Raw genomic sequence first — 18026 nt, forward strand, 5'->3', positions numbered from 1 at the left:
TGTTGTCGTCTTGTCGAGACTATATTATTGTGAAGACGACTTCCTAAAACTTATATGGTGCAACGTCACCTTTTCTTTATGCTAAAAACATTTATTTATGATTTTGGAAAGTGTAGGTGAAAATTGGGTACATTATTTTTTTAATAGTTTTTATCTAAATTTGATATTTAGATTTATCACCTGTTAATCACCCGACCCACCCGAATCACCCGGTTGCGATGGATGGATGGATTTCAGGTGATGAGTAAAGCGGGTGATGGATGGATGGATGATAGTCAATCTAACCCGGTGATGGCTCACCCGATCCAAATCCCACCCATTGCCATCCCTAGATGGCAGAGTGAGATAGGATGAAGGAAAGCCTGGACGACAGATAGGAAAAGAAGACCGATCAAGTGTGTGATACTTTGGAGGAAGACATTGATACTGAAGATATTAGTAATATGATGATCACTGTAATGCTTGAAATAGGATGCTAGGCATACCATCTTCCTCTCTTTGTTACACATGTAATGAGTTAGATTCTCAACACTAAGGGCCTGTTTGGTTCACTGAATTGGAATGGAATTGTATGGATGTTCATACCAGGGTGGTATGGATCCAGAATTACCAGTTTCAAACTATTTGGTTCAATCCTGTAATGGATTCAATGTCCATTTCTACTGTTTGCTTCACTTTTGGAATGGATTATGCATCCAGTTTTTATTTTAATATAATTGTACCAGTTATATGTATGATAAAAACAACATAAATTTATTTTTAAAAAAAGACAAAAATTGAATCTGCAATGTAGTCTTCAAAAGTGAATGACATAGATCCGTATCTGTCAAAAATATCAGTTTCGGGCAGTTCCATATGGTAAGGGAAATTAGGTTCGTGATGCTTCCAACTGAAATGTATTTCAAATTATATAGTTCACCAATTCTCAATAAGAAAGTCAATGAGGCTGGAAGATCAATAGACTCCTCTGGAAAAGTCTCCAATGGTCTCAAGCAGCAAACAGAATCAAACCGAAAATCGAGAGAAGCTACGAATAAGAAAAGCAAAGGAAAAATGCCAGAAAGATGACTTCCACCGCAGGCGTCGGCGACGACGCCGAGAGGAGTAAAGCGAGCGAGGGTGGTCGGCGACGGCGGGCTTCTCTTGTCTAGGGTTTAACCTCTCTCTCTCCCTTCCACACAAATTAGGGTTTGAAACTTGAAATGAATGGAGTTAGAAACTTAGGGGGGAAGGGAGATTGGGATTCTAGGGGGATGAGGTGGAGAAGATACCCTTGGGTATGAGACTCTATCCTAAGTATGCCCAACCAAACAATAGAATGGATGTCATTCTGTTCCATTTCATTAAAAATACCCCAACCAAACACCCCCTAAGAGATTTAGGGTAGGTTGTTGTCTAGGTTTCATGAGTGAGGAAAATATAGTAATTACCTTAGCAAATTCTATCTCTTATTAAAAGAAAAGGAACACAATAATTTATAAGATATGTGCAAAGAAATCAAAATATATTTGCAAATCAAAATTTTGGACAAAAAATGCCGGTATTATATTCAAACGAATTGATCAATCATAAAAGATGTCAACAGTTTAGGGTAGTTCTTATTACAGTTTCTGAAGTGTTTTAGAAAGTATGTGGGTTGCATGCATCAATAACCAACCGTCCCCCCCTCCCAAACATTCAACACACTATAAATAGCATAAATTGATCATAATTTTAAAAAATCCCCGAAGTTTAGAGAGAGAAACTCTCCGTGAGAGATTCCTTTTTCGCCAACAGTAGTCTTTTCGAGTCGTCACAACAGGTTTCTGCAAAAATAATGCTCCAACCTGCAAATTCTTTCTGCTGTCTCCATATGGCGATCATGTAACTCAAACACCACAATAAAATTTTCAATTCATGATTGCTCTACCGCTTTAAAAACGATAACAACATCCCAATTTTCTTTCAATCAATATCTACTGACCTTTGTTGTTTTACCTTCTCTCTTTCCTCATTGCAATAATTTCTTCAACGCAACAATAATTTCTCGCCAAAACCACAATGAATAGCTCACCTCACAACGCATCAAACAACCCACAACATCCAAATCTCAGACAACCGCAGAGGATCGTCACGCAACGCATGGGGATCCTTATTCACCATCCACCAATCAGTCAAGTTACAACACATTTTTGTTGGTCCCATGTTGCAGTAGGTATGTTCTTTGATCACACCTTTCCCAATACAAGTTTCGTAGCAAATATAGTGAACAATCATTGGAATACACGTGAACCAATCCGCATTCATCGTACGGGGGCGTACTTCATTTTCGAGTGTCAAAATCTTTTGGATAGAGATGCGTTCATCACCCTCAACACCACATTTATCGACGGGAAACCCATTACTTTTCGGCCGAGTTCTGAGAATCAAGTTCCATCTACTGTCAATTTTAATATGGCACGAATTTGGGTGCGCCATCCAAGATCTCCTATAACGATATCTTAATACGGAATGGACAGTTCGGATTTTAAGTCATGTGGGTTTAGTTGAAGCAATCGATGGCGATAACCAAGGGCTTTCAACACAACCGTTCCTCCGGGCAAGGTTAGTATTTGACATCACAAAACCTTTAATACTTGGATGTTTCTTACCTATCGAAGGAAATCGTGTTGCATGGATTTATTCTCGATATGAAGGAATTTTTAAGTTTAGCAAGGAATGCGGGTGTGTTGGACACAATACTGGAAGATGCCCGTTATCAGCCTACGACGCTCAACGATTAATACTCCAACGTGTGCATGATTTTGAGGAGAGTGGAATGATAACTCTACAAACTCATGAAGGTATTCCTCTGTACACTAACCTTATTCGAGGACTTGTTGATAGGTTTATTCATAGGAATCTAAGAGTAAACTTGCATCACATCTGCCCACAAATGGCTGCTCCCAGCCAGGACCCCAACTTGTTTCCTCATCTTTACATGCAAGACCAAATTCTCTCCGATTCCTCATCGGAGGAATTTTACGACACCTCACCTGGCTTTTCCACCACACCGAAATCCCAATACCTACCAATATTATTTAGATGGAAGTTCTCATAATCATACAAACCCCCCTCCGGATTCAATAAATACACCATCATAGTCATCATTAGGCAAGCACTTCCCTAGGGAGGCGCTTTGGTTTATCTTCAGATACAAGAGCCTCAATAGCACCTAATTACCGTACTAATCCTCAACCAAATACGCATCTAGACCTAAATTTCTCGCCACGACCCACCAGCCCATATCCATAAACCCTCTCCCATATTCACGAAACTTCACAAATTCGAAGCCCACAACACCTTCCAGCTCTCTCAGAAGCCCAACCTCCACAAAATAATCCGCCTACCACCCATCACAATCTTAGGCAATCAATGTTACAAAATCTAAACTTATCAAGTTGGGGCCAACGTTCCTATAGGTTCATGAATAACTTATGTATTCCAGTTGGACCAAGTCACCACCCTAACCCTAGCGCATCCCCACCCTCACCAAGTAACATTCATATGGGATTTGGCTCACTTACTAGTTTAGTGGCTCAAGGTTGGAATATCCACCCATCAGGCCCATATTAAGCAGGGCCCAGCAACTGGATAGAACGAAATGCAACTGTGGCGATAAATGCAGCGGGTTTGGGTTTGTACAATGAAGAGGATATTTCAATGTCCGATAATTTTGCAGATACACCACATGATTTGCAGAATATTTCACACTTTATGACTAATCGTTTTCGGATCTCACCACCTGTGTTTACAGATATTTTTAATCCTTTGTTGCAGGAACAAATTGGTACTAGATTGGAGAGGCCAAATCCTAATGATGATCTGTACTCCCCAACATCCCCCTTACATTTAGCTTTCTCATCCTCGGAATCAGACGACGACAATGACAGTCGGGCAACAGCAAATACGCAAAGTCGTCAGATAGTGTTGGGTCTACAATGTGCTTCGGCTTTTTTCAGTGGTAAGCGCGAGAGAGATGGCCTCTTGATCGTAGTAGGTTTGTGGACAGTATATTATTATTTATAGGTAATGAAAATCAGATCCGCGAGAAAAAGAGAAAGAAAAGATATGAAGAATGGGATGCCAAAGGTGCCTTTACTATGCGAGTGAATCCATTAACAGATGATACACAGGCTAAAGCGCTAACAAATGTATCTATGGCTCGGGATATGGGAGTAGAAGCATCCTTTGTATCTGGTTCATCAGATAGGAAAAAGCGAGTGGCTACTACTTCACCAATGGATCCTAAGGACGAATGGACTTTAAAACGCAGCAAAACCTCCAGCCCTAACCTGCAATCTTAGGCCACAGCACAAGCAATGGATGATTCTAACATGGATTTAAATTTCTCGATTACAGTGACTATTACGGATCCAGAAACTATAGGGGATGTGGTTCCCCTTCAGCAACCACCATCGTCTCCATGAGCATCCTCTCTTGGGATTGTCGAGGGCTGAATAGTAAAGACAGTCCGACAATAACCTACCTCTTTTGGTTGTTGTCTCATTTTAAACCTTCTTTTTTGTTTTTGCTCGAAACAAAATCTAGTGTTGATAGTGTATATAGGCTGATGCGTTCTACTAGTTCTACATGTTGTAATGGGGTAGATGCCAACGAAACACGGGGGGGGGGGTTAGTTCTTTTTTGTTGGGGGCCCTATGTAGTGGACGTTGTAGAAAGGTCAAGTCACTTTCTATTCTGTAAAATCACTGAAATAATAAATGGTCAAGAATGGCACTGCCTCTTTCTGTATGGTGCTCTGCAACTTAGTCATCGCCTTGCTTTATGGTGTCACGTGCAAAAGCAGCTCAGTCATTATAGCATATATTTGATCATCAGTGACATTAACCAACTAGATCAATATGCGGACAGAATGGGGGCAATGCTCTAATTCGTAGATGGGATGATATTATCTCATTGAAGATTGCTCTCAACTTGCTGATATCCCTTTTTCGGGACCTCGGTTTACGTGGACAAATAATAGAGAGGAGGAACAGTTAATCATGGAACGTTTAGATCGTGGGTATGCATCTCTGGAATGGATGCAGGTTATCCTACACACCCACATCTGAAACTTACCTATCGTCCATTTAGATCATGGTCCGATTTTGTTACAATTAACGCCTCCCTGCTTTTCACCTCGTCGCCCTTATCAGATTGAAAATTGGAGTCTACGGTTTAATGAGATACGCTCAATGTTTCAAGAAGTTTGGAAATTCTATATAGTGGGATCTCCTGCTTATTTATAACACGTCTGTTAGAAATTCTCCGTAAACGCATCAAAGCCTGGTGTTTGGATAAAAAGTTATTCTGGGGTGTCGACTGGAAGCGGATATTTGACCACTTGCATTCCCACGGGAATCAGATTATGACTCCTGCACAAGGTGCAGACTATACTCGCCAACACAATATGCTAATTAATGAGGCTGCACTGGCTATCACTTATTGGAGACAACGAATGAGGGATAATATCATCCAAATCGGAGATCTTCCTTCCAAACTGCTATTTCGACGTCTTCGTCACAAACAACAGCAGACAAAACTTCATATGCTACGAAATGATGACGGCTCATGGCTCACTACGCAAAAGGAAATTGAAGAACTTGTTCACCAACATTTTAAGAGTTTGCTAACATCATTCACTGCGACGACAGCAACATCAACGAACTCCATTGACCTGGTGCTTCGAGAATTAAATTTGCTTGTTATTACGGCCCATGAGAGTAGTATGTTGCTTCGGTCATTACTCCGGATGAGATCAAGGAATCCTTTTTTCCATTGGCTGACAACAAATCGCCAGGACTTGATGGGTATAATGCGAGGTTGTTCAAGTACTATTGGCCGACAGTTGTGCCTAGTATCACAGCAGCGATTCAAAGGAAATTTGCAACCGGTTATTTGCTTAAGGAATGAAATACTATAATTCTAGTGCTCATTCCAAAAATAACGCCACCTCAAGAGGTAAACCATCTCCGTCCCATTAGTCTTTGTAATGTGTTGTATAAATGTATTGCAAAATGTATGGTTAATAGGATGCAGCACCTTCTGCCAAAACTAATTGTTGACTACCAAAACGCTTTTATTCTAGGACGGCATATGGAGGATAATATACTATTAACTTGTGAGCTTACGCACATTATCAACAAACAATGACGGAACCATAAATTCCTGGCGTCACTCAAATAGGATATGAATAAAGCTTATGATAGGGTCAAAAGGGAATTTTTGCTACGAATTTTAACCGCATATGGGTTTCCGTCTCATTGGGTTAAGCTCATTGGTTAATGTATATCAACGGTGACCTACAAAATCCTTATAAATGGCGTTGCTACTTCACCTTTTGCACCCTCGTGTGGTTTACGACAAAGGGATCCGTTGACACCTTATTTATTTATATTCTGCATGGACATTATGTCGCGAATGACAACATTAACTACTATATCCGACAATTTCAAGGAATCCGTATACATGCAGGAGCGCCTATTATATCACATTTGTTCTCTGCTGATGACGCAATGTTCTTTTTCAAGGCATCTGAAGAAGCATGTCAGGCTATTTCTACAGTGATCAACAGGTTTTGTTCTATTTTCGGACAGCTTCTAAATCTTCGTAAGTCTTTTGTCAAATTTAGCCCTAACATTCCTGTAGAGAAGCAACAACAATATAAGGAAATTTTATGTATGGAATCGGCTAATTCTCTCGGCACCAATCTGGGCATTCTGGTCGACATCCAGGATAATAAGGTTCAGCACTTCACTCCGCTATTAGATAAAATCACCGAGAAAATAGCGTAATGGGGTCACATTGACATATCTCAATCTGCCAAGCCCATAGTTATCAACTCGGTTCTTATTGGGGTCGTCCAACATTATCTTTCTGTATTCCGGGTTCCTGCAACAATTGTCAATAAAATTCGTAGCATCATAGCAGGGTTCTTTTGGACGGCACGGTAACGGTATTCACTGGAAACGCAGAGATATACTGCATTGTTCACGCCCTACAGGGGGCTTAGGAATTCGCAATGTCGAGCTTTTCAATAATGTGATGCTCAATGCTCATGCAAAAAGTTTGGTGTATCAAACATAACCCGCAACTTCTGATATCCAAAGTTTATCATAATTCACGCTAACCTACCCATCTACACTTACTCGGTCGCCGCCAGCATCATGGGGACGAAGGGGCCTCCTCTTTGCGAAAAAGTTACTTAATGACAATTGCCACTGGAAGGTGGGCAATGGGCGTATTATGGGTGTTACTACCCATAAATGGCTCCCTGATCGTCATCCACTCTTTAAAGATGCAACTCCTCTCGCTGAAGTTCAAAACATTAAAGTTCACCAACTTTTACTTCCAGATAATCTGGGTTGGAATTTCAAGAAAATCAATATGCTCTTTGAACCAACAACGGCACGATGCAAAAAAAAGTATTGAACTTCCTGCTTCTTCGACGGTAAGTGATGTACAATATTGGCCTCTCACTAAATCGGGTTTATATACTACCAAATCAGGTTATACAATGCTCCTCCAACAGCAAAATGAAATCTATAGCATGACCTCTGCCATGGATACGAAATTTTTTCGCACTCTATGGAGATTGAACATCATGCCAAAATGGAAACTCTTCCTATGAAAACTGTGGCACAATGGCCTAGCAACCAATTCTAATCTTCATAAGCGGGGTAGTAATCAGTCAGGGAACTGCCCCATTTGTCTACATGATCAACAAGATACCCAACACCTCTTCCAACAGTGCCCCCTTGCTACTGAAGCATGGGATCAATGGCCTTTAAATGTGCATATCACCAATACAGGGCACATGTCATTCAAAGATTGGGTAGTCTACTAGCTTTTACGACTTCCCAACAAAGACGAAACTACAGGCTCGGGGCTAATCACTTATATCAGCACCCTTTGGGCTATTTGGAAAGTGTGTAATGCACAAGTGTTTCGTCAACAACGTCCAACTACAGAATTGGTTGCTTTTAAGTTGCATGAGAGCATGCGACACCATGCCATCTTCGTACAGGATCTGCATGATCCAACTAGGAACCCTCTGGATCCCCCAATCCCCCCGAGATTTGAAATCGACAACATCGGCCAATAGACTGCCAATCAACCTTTTATCACGATACAAATTGCAAGAACCAGACATAATGTAAAGGGTATAGGAGGAATAGCTTGGGTGGTGGGGATAGGGGACCAAGGTCAACACAATCAACATGGCTCTTTTTGCTACTCGACTTCAACCATCTACACGAAAGCCAAGGCTTGTTAATGTTCTTGCTCTTGTGCTGCGTCTCAACATTATATGCGAATACGGATTTTCACAAAATCACGGGAACTTGTCCACCTATTGAGAATAGTGGGGGTAATACTTAGCTCGGTTTCCTTTGTAGGGTTATTTTGTTGTCGTTTGTTTTATGTTTTTATTTCTTTACCTTTTGCACATTATCTCGATGTCTAACAAAAACAACCCCCCCCCCCCAGCCATTTGGCATGATCTACAAATTATGTACAATATACTACATTTGCAACCAATCATACTTATCGATATGTAATCGAGTAATCATGCTCAACCTTTTGAATTCTGTTAGTATTAATATGTTTAATACTGATCCAATCTCATTAATGATCTAGTGTACAGAAATAAGTTGATGATCTTTAACTAAAAATCAAACAAGGATAAATAACCAACTACTATCCGATCTTTACACATGTACAGAAACTACATAAAACTTCAGCAAATTCTTTGGAAAAGGAGCCTCCACAATCGCCTGGGAAACTTAATTCAAGAGTTCATCGTGGCTATGAATTCCTGAAAATCATCCAAATTCAACTTGGAAAGACCTGCAACAAAGAGATGAATTATCCAAGTTTCTTCCAAATACTATGAAAAATGAAATTTATTAGTAATTACCATTGCTGAAGTTGCATTCAGGCATATCTACGTTTGCATCATATAACCTCGTTCTCCTATTGTGCTCAGTCTCTTCCATCTGTTTACTCTTCAGCTGCTCCATTTTCCGGCGAAGTTCAGATGCAACTCTAAACATATCTGCAGAAAGGTGATGATTGTATCATAAATTCATCCTACTTGGGTGAGAGCAAACATGAAGTAAAAAAAAACAACCTTAAAACATTTCATTTTCAGCCTTCCTGAACTATGTAGATCTGAGTACAGATATTCTGAAGTCTGCTAAAACACAAAATCTGTCTTAGCTCAATCCTCAAGCGAAAGTCCCTCAGTAACGGTCTACAGGACACTCATCCATAAAAGAAGTAGAACCCTAATATGCCAAGATGGCAAGACATGCACTAAAAGAAAACTGGAGAGTGGAAGTTTATTTTTCTCTGTAGGTTAGGCTGCTGGATACGAGATTCTTATAGTAGGCTGGGTTCTGATGAGCTTTCTGGGCAGCCCTTGTTATATTGATTTCTACTTGATAACCACAAGAATCTTATGGAGCTGAGTGAGCACGATATCTGGAACAATCAAGAGTCAAAACCTGAAAGCTAGGTCTCTCAAAGTTCATTTTGTGGCTTCATATATATAAAGCCAAAAGAACGCGCTTACTAATTCTTAGGCCAAAAGAACGATCTTCTTAAATGAATCTCCAAATTCAGTGAAGACCATTCACATAACTAAGCACAAAAGATATTGTCACTCACTGTACTGAAGCTGAAATTGGTTAGAAACAAAGACTGGAGACAAATCAGGAGTCAAGAAATATGTTTTGCATCATTCTGATTTGGGAGTCTGGAGAAAACATCAGAAGGTGCTAGGCTTGGAACAAAGAGAACATATCATTAGAGATCCAGCAAATGAGATATAATGTGATTGTGTAGTCCTCAAATTCTTACTAGCTTCTTACTGGTCTCTGGCGACTGGGGCTTTCCCTATATTTCCTTTCACATGTCCAGTATGATTAGCTATTCTTGTAATGCCAAAGCAGGATTCCTTGAGTTTCAGATTTACTTTGAAATTTGTGAGCTGATTTTGCTTCAATAGGATTTCCTTTTTCTCGTCTTAGAAAAATGATCTCATCATTTTGAAACAGCAGTCAATACACTCAGGGTTAGATTGTTTGGAAACCAGGTAAATTACTTTGTTTCACCTGCAAGGCTGCAACAAAATCTACCCCTGTCCCCACCCCAAATAAAAGATTATAAATATATCCAAATCTAAGGCTCCACAGAGCAGATGCCACCTGCTTCCCCAACCAAATCAAGACCAAAATCAAGTTCAGCCTTATAACAAAGTACAAACTTTTAATCTCCTAAAGTTTTTCTTGTAACATCACCCTTTGAACATAAAACAACCTCCAAACTCCAATCCAAGAGATGGGACAAAATGCATACCAACAGAATTAATATGTGTACAAGCCGGGAAGCTAGGAGAAACACTTTATTACCTTGGAACATATCATGTGCTGAACTTCTCTCATACAATTGTAATGCTTCATTCACAGATGCGATATGCTGGTTGTTCATGGTAGACTTTCTTTCTAATTCTTGCAATTCTTGGATCAGTTCAGCACACTCTTTCTCAGCCTTAAAGCACAGATGAAAATATAACCAACATAAGACTAGAATATGGATGAATGTATACAAGGCCACTAGAACAACATGGAAAGCTTTCCTGTATATATAATTTTTGCTTACCTCTGCAAGCTTGTTTCTTAGATTAGCAAGTTGCACTTCTACCTGCTCATCATTAGGATCAACTTGATCCATCGGATCATCACCAGATGCTTCTTCCTGAGAAACGATATCCAAGAGTTATTCTAGCAGAAAACATTTGCCACCACACTGTTCAAACTGAACTCCCCTGCCATCTCCCTCACCAACGAGGAGCTCAAGCGCCAATGGAAGCCGGGCATCAATTTACAAAACGCCACTGTCAAGTGCTGCAGAGGTCGGAAATTTAGTGCCAATTACTATCCACCTTGAGGACAAGGTGGAAGTTTGGGCAGCCGGTAATGCTATGAACTGATATTTTAGGGGAAGGGTAGTTTAGGTTTTATCTTAATGAGTAGCTTGGGGAATAAGCTAGGTAGTTATGTCAAGAAAATTACTCTATATAGAGGGATAATTAGAGAGAATAGTATGTTGAAAATTGTTAAGAAAAATTGGGTGAGCTTTTAAAGTTCAATGGGAGAGAACAAGCCTCTCGAAAGTTTGTAATTATCATTTTATATTGCTGTAATTTCAGTTTTTCAATCAAATACCCCTTTTCTTCCTTAATTTCTGCCATTAATGTGTCCAAGCTATGTTAATTCATAGCAACATTAATATCAAAAGTAATGAAAGATTTGAAATTTAAATCTTTCAAAAGTTGCTAAGTGTCACAGTTGCTAACTAATAGTGTAAGTTGGACTCCAAGATAGTGTAGAAAGATACAACTCTAGTAGCAAAATCATAGTTTGAGAAACGTCATTGTACCAGCTAATAGGCCCGCTACTGGAAGTGTAAAATATTATTGAAAGAAACTTAAAATATCACTAGGCATCAAAATACATAGTACTCCCTTTGTTCTTTTTGTTCTTCCTATTTGGAATCAAGGGGAAAACCAAAGAGTAGCCATTGTAGGTATGAATCTTAGTAAATATGTAATATTTTATACATACATTTTGCTTTTTGAAAAAGTAAGAGAGAAAAGTTTAGTAAATTGGTTAGTTGGGAAAATTAAGATTCCAATTAGGCCCACTTTTAGAACAAAAAGTAGAAAAGTGTAGTAAATAGTAACTTGAATAAGGGCATTATAAGAAAAAGAAAACACACAAAATAGAAAAGATTTCAAATAGGTATAACTTTTGAAACGGCCTAAAAAATAAAACAAGAACAAAAGGCAACGGAGGGAGTATAATACTCCCTCTGTTTTTTTTATCCTTCTCACTTTTCTATGCACGTCTCCCAATGCACTTCTTTGAACTTAAATATCTTTCATTATATATTTGTAAAAATTATAATGATTGAATATTAATAATGTACTAATTGAGACAAATCAAACAAGATCCCACATGACTATATTTTTTCTTATAGATTGAAAACAATTGAGAAGATTCTCTCTAAATATGAATAGTGCCAAGATTCTAAGTGAGAAAGATAAAAAAAAAACAGAGGGAGTATATGACAAAAAAACTGTTGCATTTAAATCTACAAAAGGTTTGATTTATGAAAATTTCTATGGTGTCTAAAAAAATTATATGGCTTCAGTCACCAAAGGTTTGATTTACGAAAAATTCTATGGTTTCTAAAAAAAAATATCCGCTTGTGTTCTTACCTACAAGGTTCTTCAGCTAGCCTCACTCACTAATTCAAATAAGATTAATCTGAATTTATTCTTCAAAATTAAAGAACTGAAAGTAGGAATTCCAAGATTAGGCAATTCAATCTCAAAGTTACTCATAATACCCAAACCTAGTATCAAGTAAAATCGAGAACGATGACCACCAAAACGAATCCTAATAGAAAAACATTCACCCATAAACTAACAATAACCAAGATACTCAGTTTTATTTGAAAACATGATGTGGACTCCTAACTAAAGTAGATATTTGTTGCCAGCAAGAATCTGTCAAATGAGATTAGAACTCCATGAAATGGAGCTGCCTTAGGATTCAAAAACACCTGTTAGATATGGGCCATTATTCCACCAGATCTGCAGATTGTATACCGAATACCAAGTATGCAGCAGCTCGTATTCTTGTGCACCAAATGTTAAGTGCTATTCAAACTCCCTTTTGTAATTCCTAACACAGCCAATGTGTAGGAACAATGCTCTTGTTTCTTCTCATTTCTACCGTGATTGTGAACCCTATGTATGAGATACCCACTCGGTGTCTCCTCCATCTCATCAGCTATATGGTCCACATTCCAAGTACTCAATTTAAGAACACAAAATTTGAGCCCCTATAACATTAGGTTATGTCTCCAAATTTCAAATTTCCAGTGTGTTATTTACACCCTTTCATCTAACAATTAATAGCAAATAGCATACACCATAGGATTTCCTCGAATTTTCATAGTAAGTTCATTATAGCTTTGGCAAAAAGATATGGGCTCAGATTAGATCCTATGTGCAAGCCTTTATCAATACTCAATAATAAGTTACTTCCTACATCAAGATATCGCTAAATTAAACACCATAAAAGTCTATGGACACACCATAAAGCCTTATTGTACCCCATGTCAACATGACACAATCCTCATATGAATAAGGAATATGAAACCAACTAAGAATATTTTTTGTTGTATTCTTGTTTATTACACTAAGAAGAATCCATTCCATCCATCTCAACTCCAAAAGATCCACAACAGTTAAGAATCCTGAAAATCCTTATTTGTAATAGATAGCATCAGAGCACTATTAATAAAGCTTCATTAATCAAATCCAAAGCTGCAACACATTATCAAAGTCTCCACTTAATATCTCAAGAGCGTTGAAAAGGTTATGCCAGCACAATTAATCAATTACACAACTCTCTCCTATGTTTCAATCTATGATAAATTCGCAATGTAGAGAGGAGGGACAATATTATAGGAAACACATTTTATAGGAAAGAGATAGAAAAAGATGGAAAAGGTGATTTTGTGATGAGGAGGAGAGAACCCACCCAAATGCCAGATGAAGTTATGTCGCAACTATGTTAAAGCATCAAAAATAGATAAGTGCTGCAACTTAAAAGTCGGTGGAAGTACATAAATTGCAGTAGACAAAAGAATGCACTGATAATACAAAGATGTCTTTAATTTAACAATAGATAAACTAAGCATCGACTTCTAGCACAACACAGAACTTCATTTTTTAGCCACAACAGCCAGATTATTCTTCTATGAGAATGACCATGATAGCAGGAGCAATCCCATTAGCTACCTAATTTCCACAAAATTTCAGTTCACTCTAATTTCTCTGAGGAACTGTTGTAAAACTACTTTCTTTAACCTTGAAAATATCTTACTTCTGTTGTTCATGTTTGGAGATTTTATGAGTCATATTTCATATAACAATATTTGTCTAAGTTAGAAGAAAAACAATATTAGCTCCAACACCCTCTCCCTAATCATAATCAATATTTTCAAGGGCTCGTGATGCAAGGATCATTTGGAATATTATCTTACCCTTGTCCTTGTCCCTCCTACCCAACACACACCAGCCACATGTCCTGGCAGCTATGGTTGTGCATGTTGAAAGCAATATTTGCCAAAGGTCCTACAGTAAGAAGTATTGCTTTGGTAGCTCTATAGCCCTCACTCCATATTGTTTGCATCCAGGTTCTTCTACTTTTCTACCAAAATCCACTATGCATATGAAAATCGCGATAACACTTGTAGTGTCGCGGATACAACATCTTAAGCGTGTTGCAATGCAATTTGGAGTCGTCGCCGGCGAGCATTGACACAATTGAAAAGGATCAGGTTTATTCTTGTTACTTGTAGTCAAGATTTACACAACATATTTTTAGATGATAGCTACGCATATGTAGTTTAGAACTTTATTTTTTCAATTTATACAGAAACATGAGGTTCTAAACAATATAGTGATCAAAGTCCAAAACTGAATGTAGCTTTATCTGACAAGTGAATTCAATTATATCAATTAACAGTTTTCAAAAAGTAGGATGATGGCTAGTGTGGAAAATAATGGTCGATAACATATGTCATGGCTATATGCATAGAGAGGGTTCCTAAATCTGCACAATTTTCTATGTTTACAAAGGAATGGGAAGGGAGATGTACACAGGATGTAACATAAGAAGGCAAACACAATGGATCAAAGGCATAGAAACCTTAGCGATCAAAAGAATATTATTGGCTTCCGCCTTGCAAAGACCTGAAAGGTGATAGCAAAATGAAGGATTTTGCTTTTTAAGTGTTGCTTTGAAGTTATGGCCTATTCAGAATGTGGGTGGCTTACACTAGCACCACATCCCAAGATAGGGCAAAAAAAGATTTTAGTCTCACACAAAATATCTGCACTATAGCAATCTAAATTGGACAAGATATATTATCCATGAGGGTTCATATTTCTAAAGCCAGCTTCTTAATCTAATAACTGAATAAAACGAAGAAGAAAATGCATTGAGGCATACATAAGGTAAAACTATTGAAAAAGTTAATAACATCTTTGTCCCTTAAAGATATTTACTTTGAAAATAGTGACAACATTTCAAGGTCAACATTTTTAGTGACATGGAGGGAATAAGATGGACCAAATCATTAATATACTTATAGTACCTCTGCCTGCCAATACAATAAAACTTTCCGTTTCAGTCTCTTTGGATATAAAATTTGCTCAATCTCTCATGATATGGAAAAGACTCCCATATATCTCCTCATCACATGGGGTTTTCTTACTAAGCATCCAATTTTCTATGTTAAGTTTATTGGCAAACGGATGGAGCAAATAATAGAATTTACAAATTAATTGGCTTTCCAACAACAGAATGTGGTTTAATGATTTTTTTTCATGTTACATGAGAAAGAATTTGATAATATAAAGGCTATATACAAATTGAATCCTAAGAAAACCTCAATCTTTAGTGTAAACCAGGAAACAGTGAGCAAAGGTGGCACTATGGAACAAGGAAATGGATACAATAGAACAGTATAGATAAATGATAATATCAATCAATAAAAGCTTCTAATCATGAAACCCACCTCGGAAGGTAACGAAAATCCATTAGGAACAGTGAAACAATGGCGAAGACAGTATTGCTCCCACATACTAAGTCTCTTGTCCAAAGTTGCTTGAATTGTATGGTGAATGTAATCAGTACCCTACATTTTCAGGGAAAGAGATAAACAGAATTGCAACCCTTGGAAAAAAAACTATTATGAAGCATGCACACTAATACAACATCCCAAAGACAACCTCTCCTCACATTGGGACAAAACCAAATTCAAACATACCTTTTCAAAGAAAGTTAGTACCAAAACTTCCATATAAATTCGTGCAAATACGAAGCTAAGATTGGATTATAACTCAATTCTTAAGGTGCCCTAGCTATTAGTCCCCTCAAAATTACCTAATAGAAGTTAATTCCAACATTACAATGAAAATTACAAAATGATGGCTTAGAGTAAGTTTCCAAGTGATGACAATTTAAACAAGATAATATAACCGGATGTTAACACAAAATTCACCCCAATTTATATCCTCTAATTTTACTGAGGATACCAAAAACCTAGGTTAACTTAACCCATTTTTATATGAAAAAAAATAGAATTCAAATTGAGAGTACCTTTTGAAGATCCTGAGATCTGTCGTCGGAGCCATCAATCTTCAATAATTTAGACGCTTCCCTGAAGATGCAGTACAAGTTCAATTAAAAAGGAAGGTGAGAAAATAGCGTGGGAAATTGGGATGATAGAGGAGAGAGAAAGAGAGCGTACAAGTGAAAGTGATGGAAAGCGCCATCGACGATCTCGTCGACAAGATTGAGGGTTTCATTGATGAAGAGCTGAGGTTTTAGGTTTAGAGACTCGAATATCGCCTCACACTCGCTGCCTTCCATTACTTTATAACTTCTTAGAGTCAAGAGGACAGAGAAAGGTGGGGAGACTTGAAACTTGAAAGAGGTGCTGTGCGTATCGGCGTTTCTTTCCCGCCAACAATGATTTCCTTCCCCTATCTACTTGAACCGGAATAGGGGGTGTATATTGTACTCCCTCCGTCCTCTATTAGTTTACCGGTTACCCCTTCTTTTACATAGAGTTTTAGGAAAAATAATGTTGTGGATCATTAAAGAAAGAAAAACTATTATTTTATATTAAAGTTGAATGTGTGTGTGATGAAAAGTTTGTGGTCTCATTCCAAAAATAGCAAAAAAAAAAGAAAGAGGTAAGCTAACAAGGGAGACCCTTAAAAGAAATACGGGTAAACTAATAGAGGACGGAGGGAGTATTATTGTATACTGTATCCATCCTGTATATAGGTTATGAGTCGAGTTCGAGTTGGAGTTCAAGTTGGAGTTCAAGTTACCTTCACTTGATTTATAATTATTTTGAATTAAGCTCGGGTTTGGTCGTGTTTTTTTAGATGTGTTCAATTAAGATTTTTTGGTCAAGTCAAATTTTAACCGAGTCGAGTTCAAATATGGGTAGTTTGCAAGTTATCTTATCTCACTACTAACAACATAGTACTTCATGATTGTGTTTACAAGTTTCTCAAAAGATATCTGATCAAGTTTCACATTGCTCACCTTGACTCGCCGATTTCAAGTAGCTCATGAGTTGTATCTTCTCATTTAAAAGCTCTAAGTGGGTTAAGTTTCTACGGTGATTTTTTGTGGTACATAAAATTCTTAAAAAGTATCGTTAATTTATTTATTTGCCGATAGAAATAGTTTATGGTAATTTTTATTGACCAATAAGGAGTAGGTAATTAATTTTTCATATTTTGTTGGATAGTTTAATACGAAATTGTATTTCATGAAATTTTGTTTCCTATCTATTTTTTATCTTCGCAAAGTAATTTTCTAAAGTTACTTTTATATCGTTAAACAAAAGGTACTTAAAAGTTAAGATAAAAACGAGATAAAAATTAATCCATCTACAATAGGTGGGTAGTTACTATCAGACATTTGAATCTTTAAGTATAATTTGTCGATTACTACCTTTTAATTAATCACTTTCAAATACTTCCCGTGAAGACGAAAGTTTACCGGTCGGTCTCAAAACCCAATTATCATATTTTCAGGCAGCTAGTAAAGTAAAACCTTTTCAAAAAAAAATATTTTTGTTATAATTATTTTTATTTATAATTGCTACTAATGCAGGAATTATGCCTTGAATCTGTTCGACAAATTGCGTGTTGTAGGCCCCCCCACCGGGCGTAATCGAACGTCTCAGCAGTAGCTGTAAACACAAATTTTAGATTCTGTAAAATAGAATCAAAAGATGTGAACAAATGATACTTTTATTAATATAAAAATTTGAATACAATCTCTAATATATATATCAACTAATTCGATCTCTAAGAATGATTTGGTTTGCATGAATGA

At 37.6% G+C, this 18026-nt stretch overlaps 1 protein-coding gene across 1 annotated transcript; it reads right to left on the bottom strand.

The window, feature by feature from the left end:
• Positions 1 to 8587: 8587 nt before the first annotated feature.
• LOC104903411 (hypothetical protein) lies at positions 8588 to 16646 on the bottom strand. The gene is made up of 7 exons (XM_010691436.4): positions 16417 to 16646; positions 16266 to 16326; positions 15682 to 15801; positions 10684 to 10779; positions 10434 to 10572; positions 8939 to 9076; positions 8588 to 8868 (listed from the first exon to the last, which is right to left on the bottom strand). Exons 1-7 carry the CDS (start codon positions 16536 to 16538, stop codon positions 8810 to 8812), a joined length of 735 nt encoding a protein of 244 aa, XP_010689738.1. The 5' UTR covers positions 16539 to 16646; the 3' UTR covers positions 8588 to 8809.
• Between the last annotated feature and the right edge of the window lie 1380 nt (positions 16647 to 18026).

The sequence above is a fragment of the Beta vulgaris genome, chromosome 9 (assembly GCF_026745355.1).
Source record: "Beta vulgaris subsp. vulgaris cultivar EL10 chromosome 9, EL10.2, whole genome shotgun sequence".
Lineage (NCBI taxonomy): Eukaryota > Viridiplantae > Streptophyta > Magnoliopsida > Caryophyllales > Amaranthaceae > Beta > Beta vulgaris.

Excerpts from the sequence above, each read along its gene's own strand:
- LOC104903411 (XM_010691436.4), bottom strand. The coding sequence starts at position 16,538 with ATGGAAGGCAGCGAGTGTGAGGCGATATTCGAGTCTCTAAACCTAAAA. Across the intron at positions 16,327-16,416 it reads GCTTTCCATCACTTTCACTT|GGAAGCGTCTAAATTATTGA; the intron begins GTACGCTCTCTT and ends CTGCATCTTCAG. Across the intron at positions 8,869-8,938 it reads TGAATGCAACTTCAGCAATG|GTCTTTCCAAGTTGAATTTG; the intron begins GTAATTACTAAT and ends TCTTTGTTGCAG.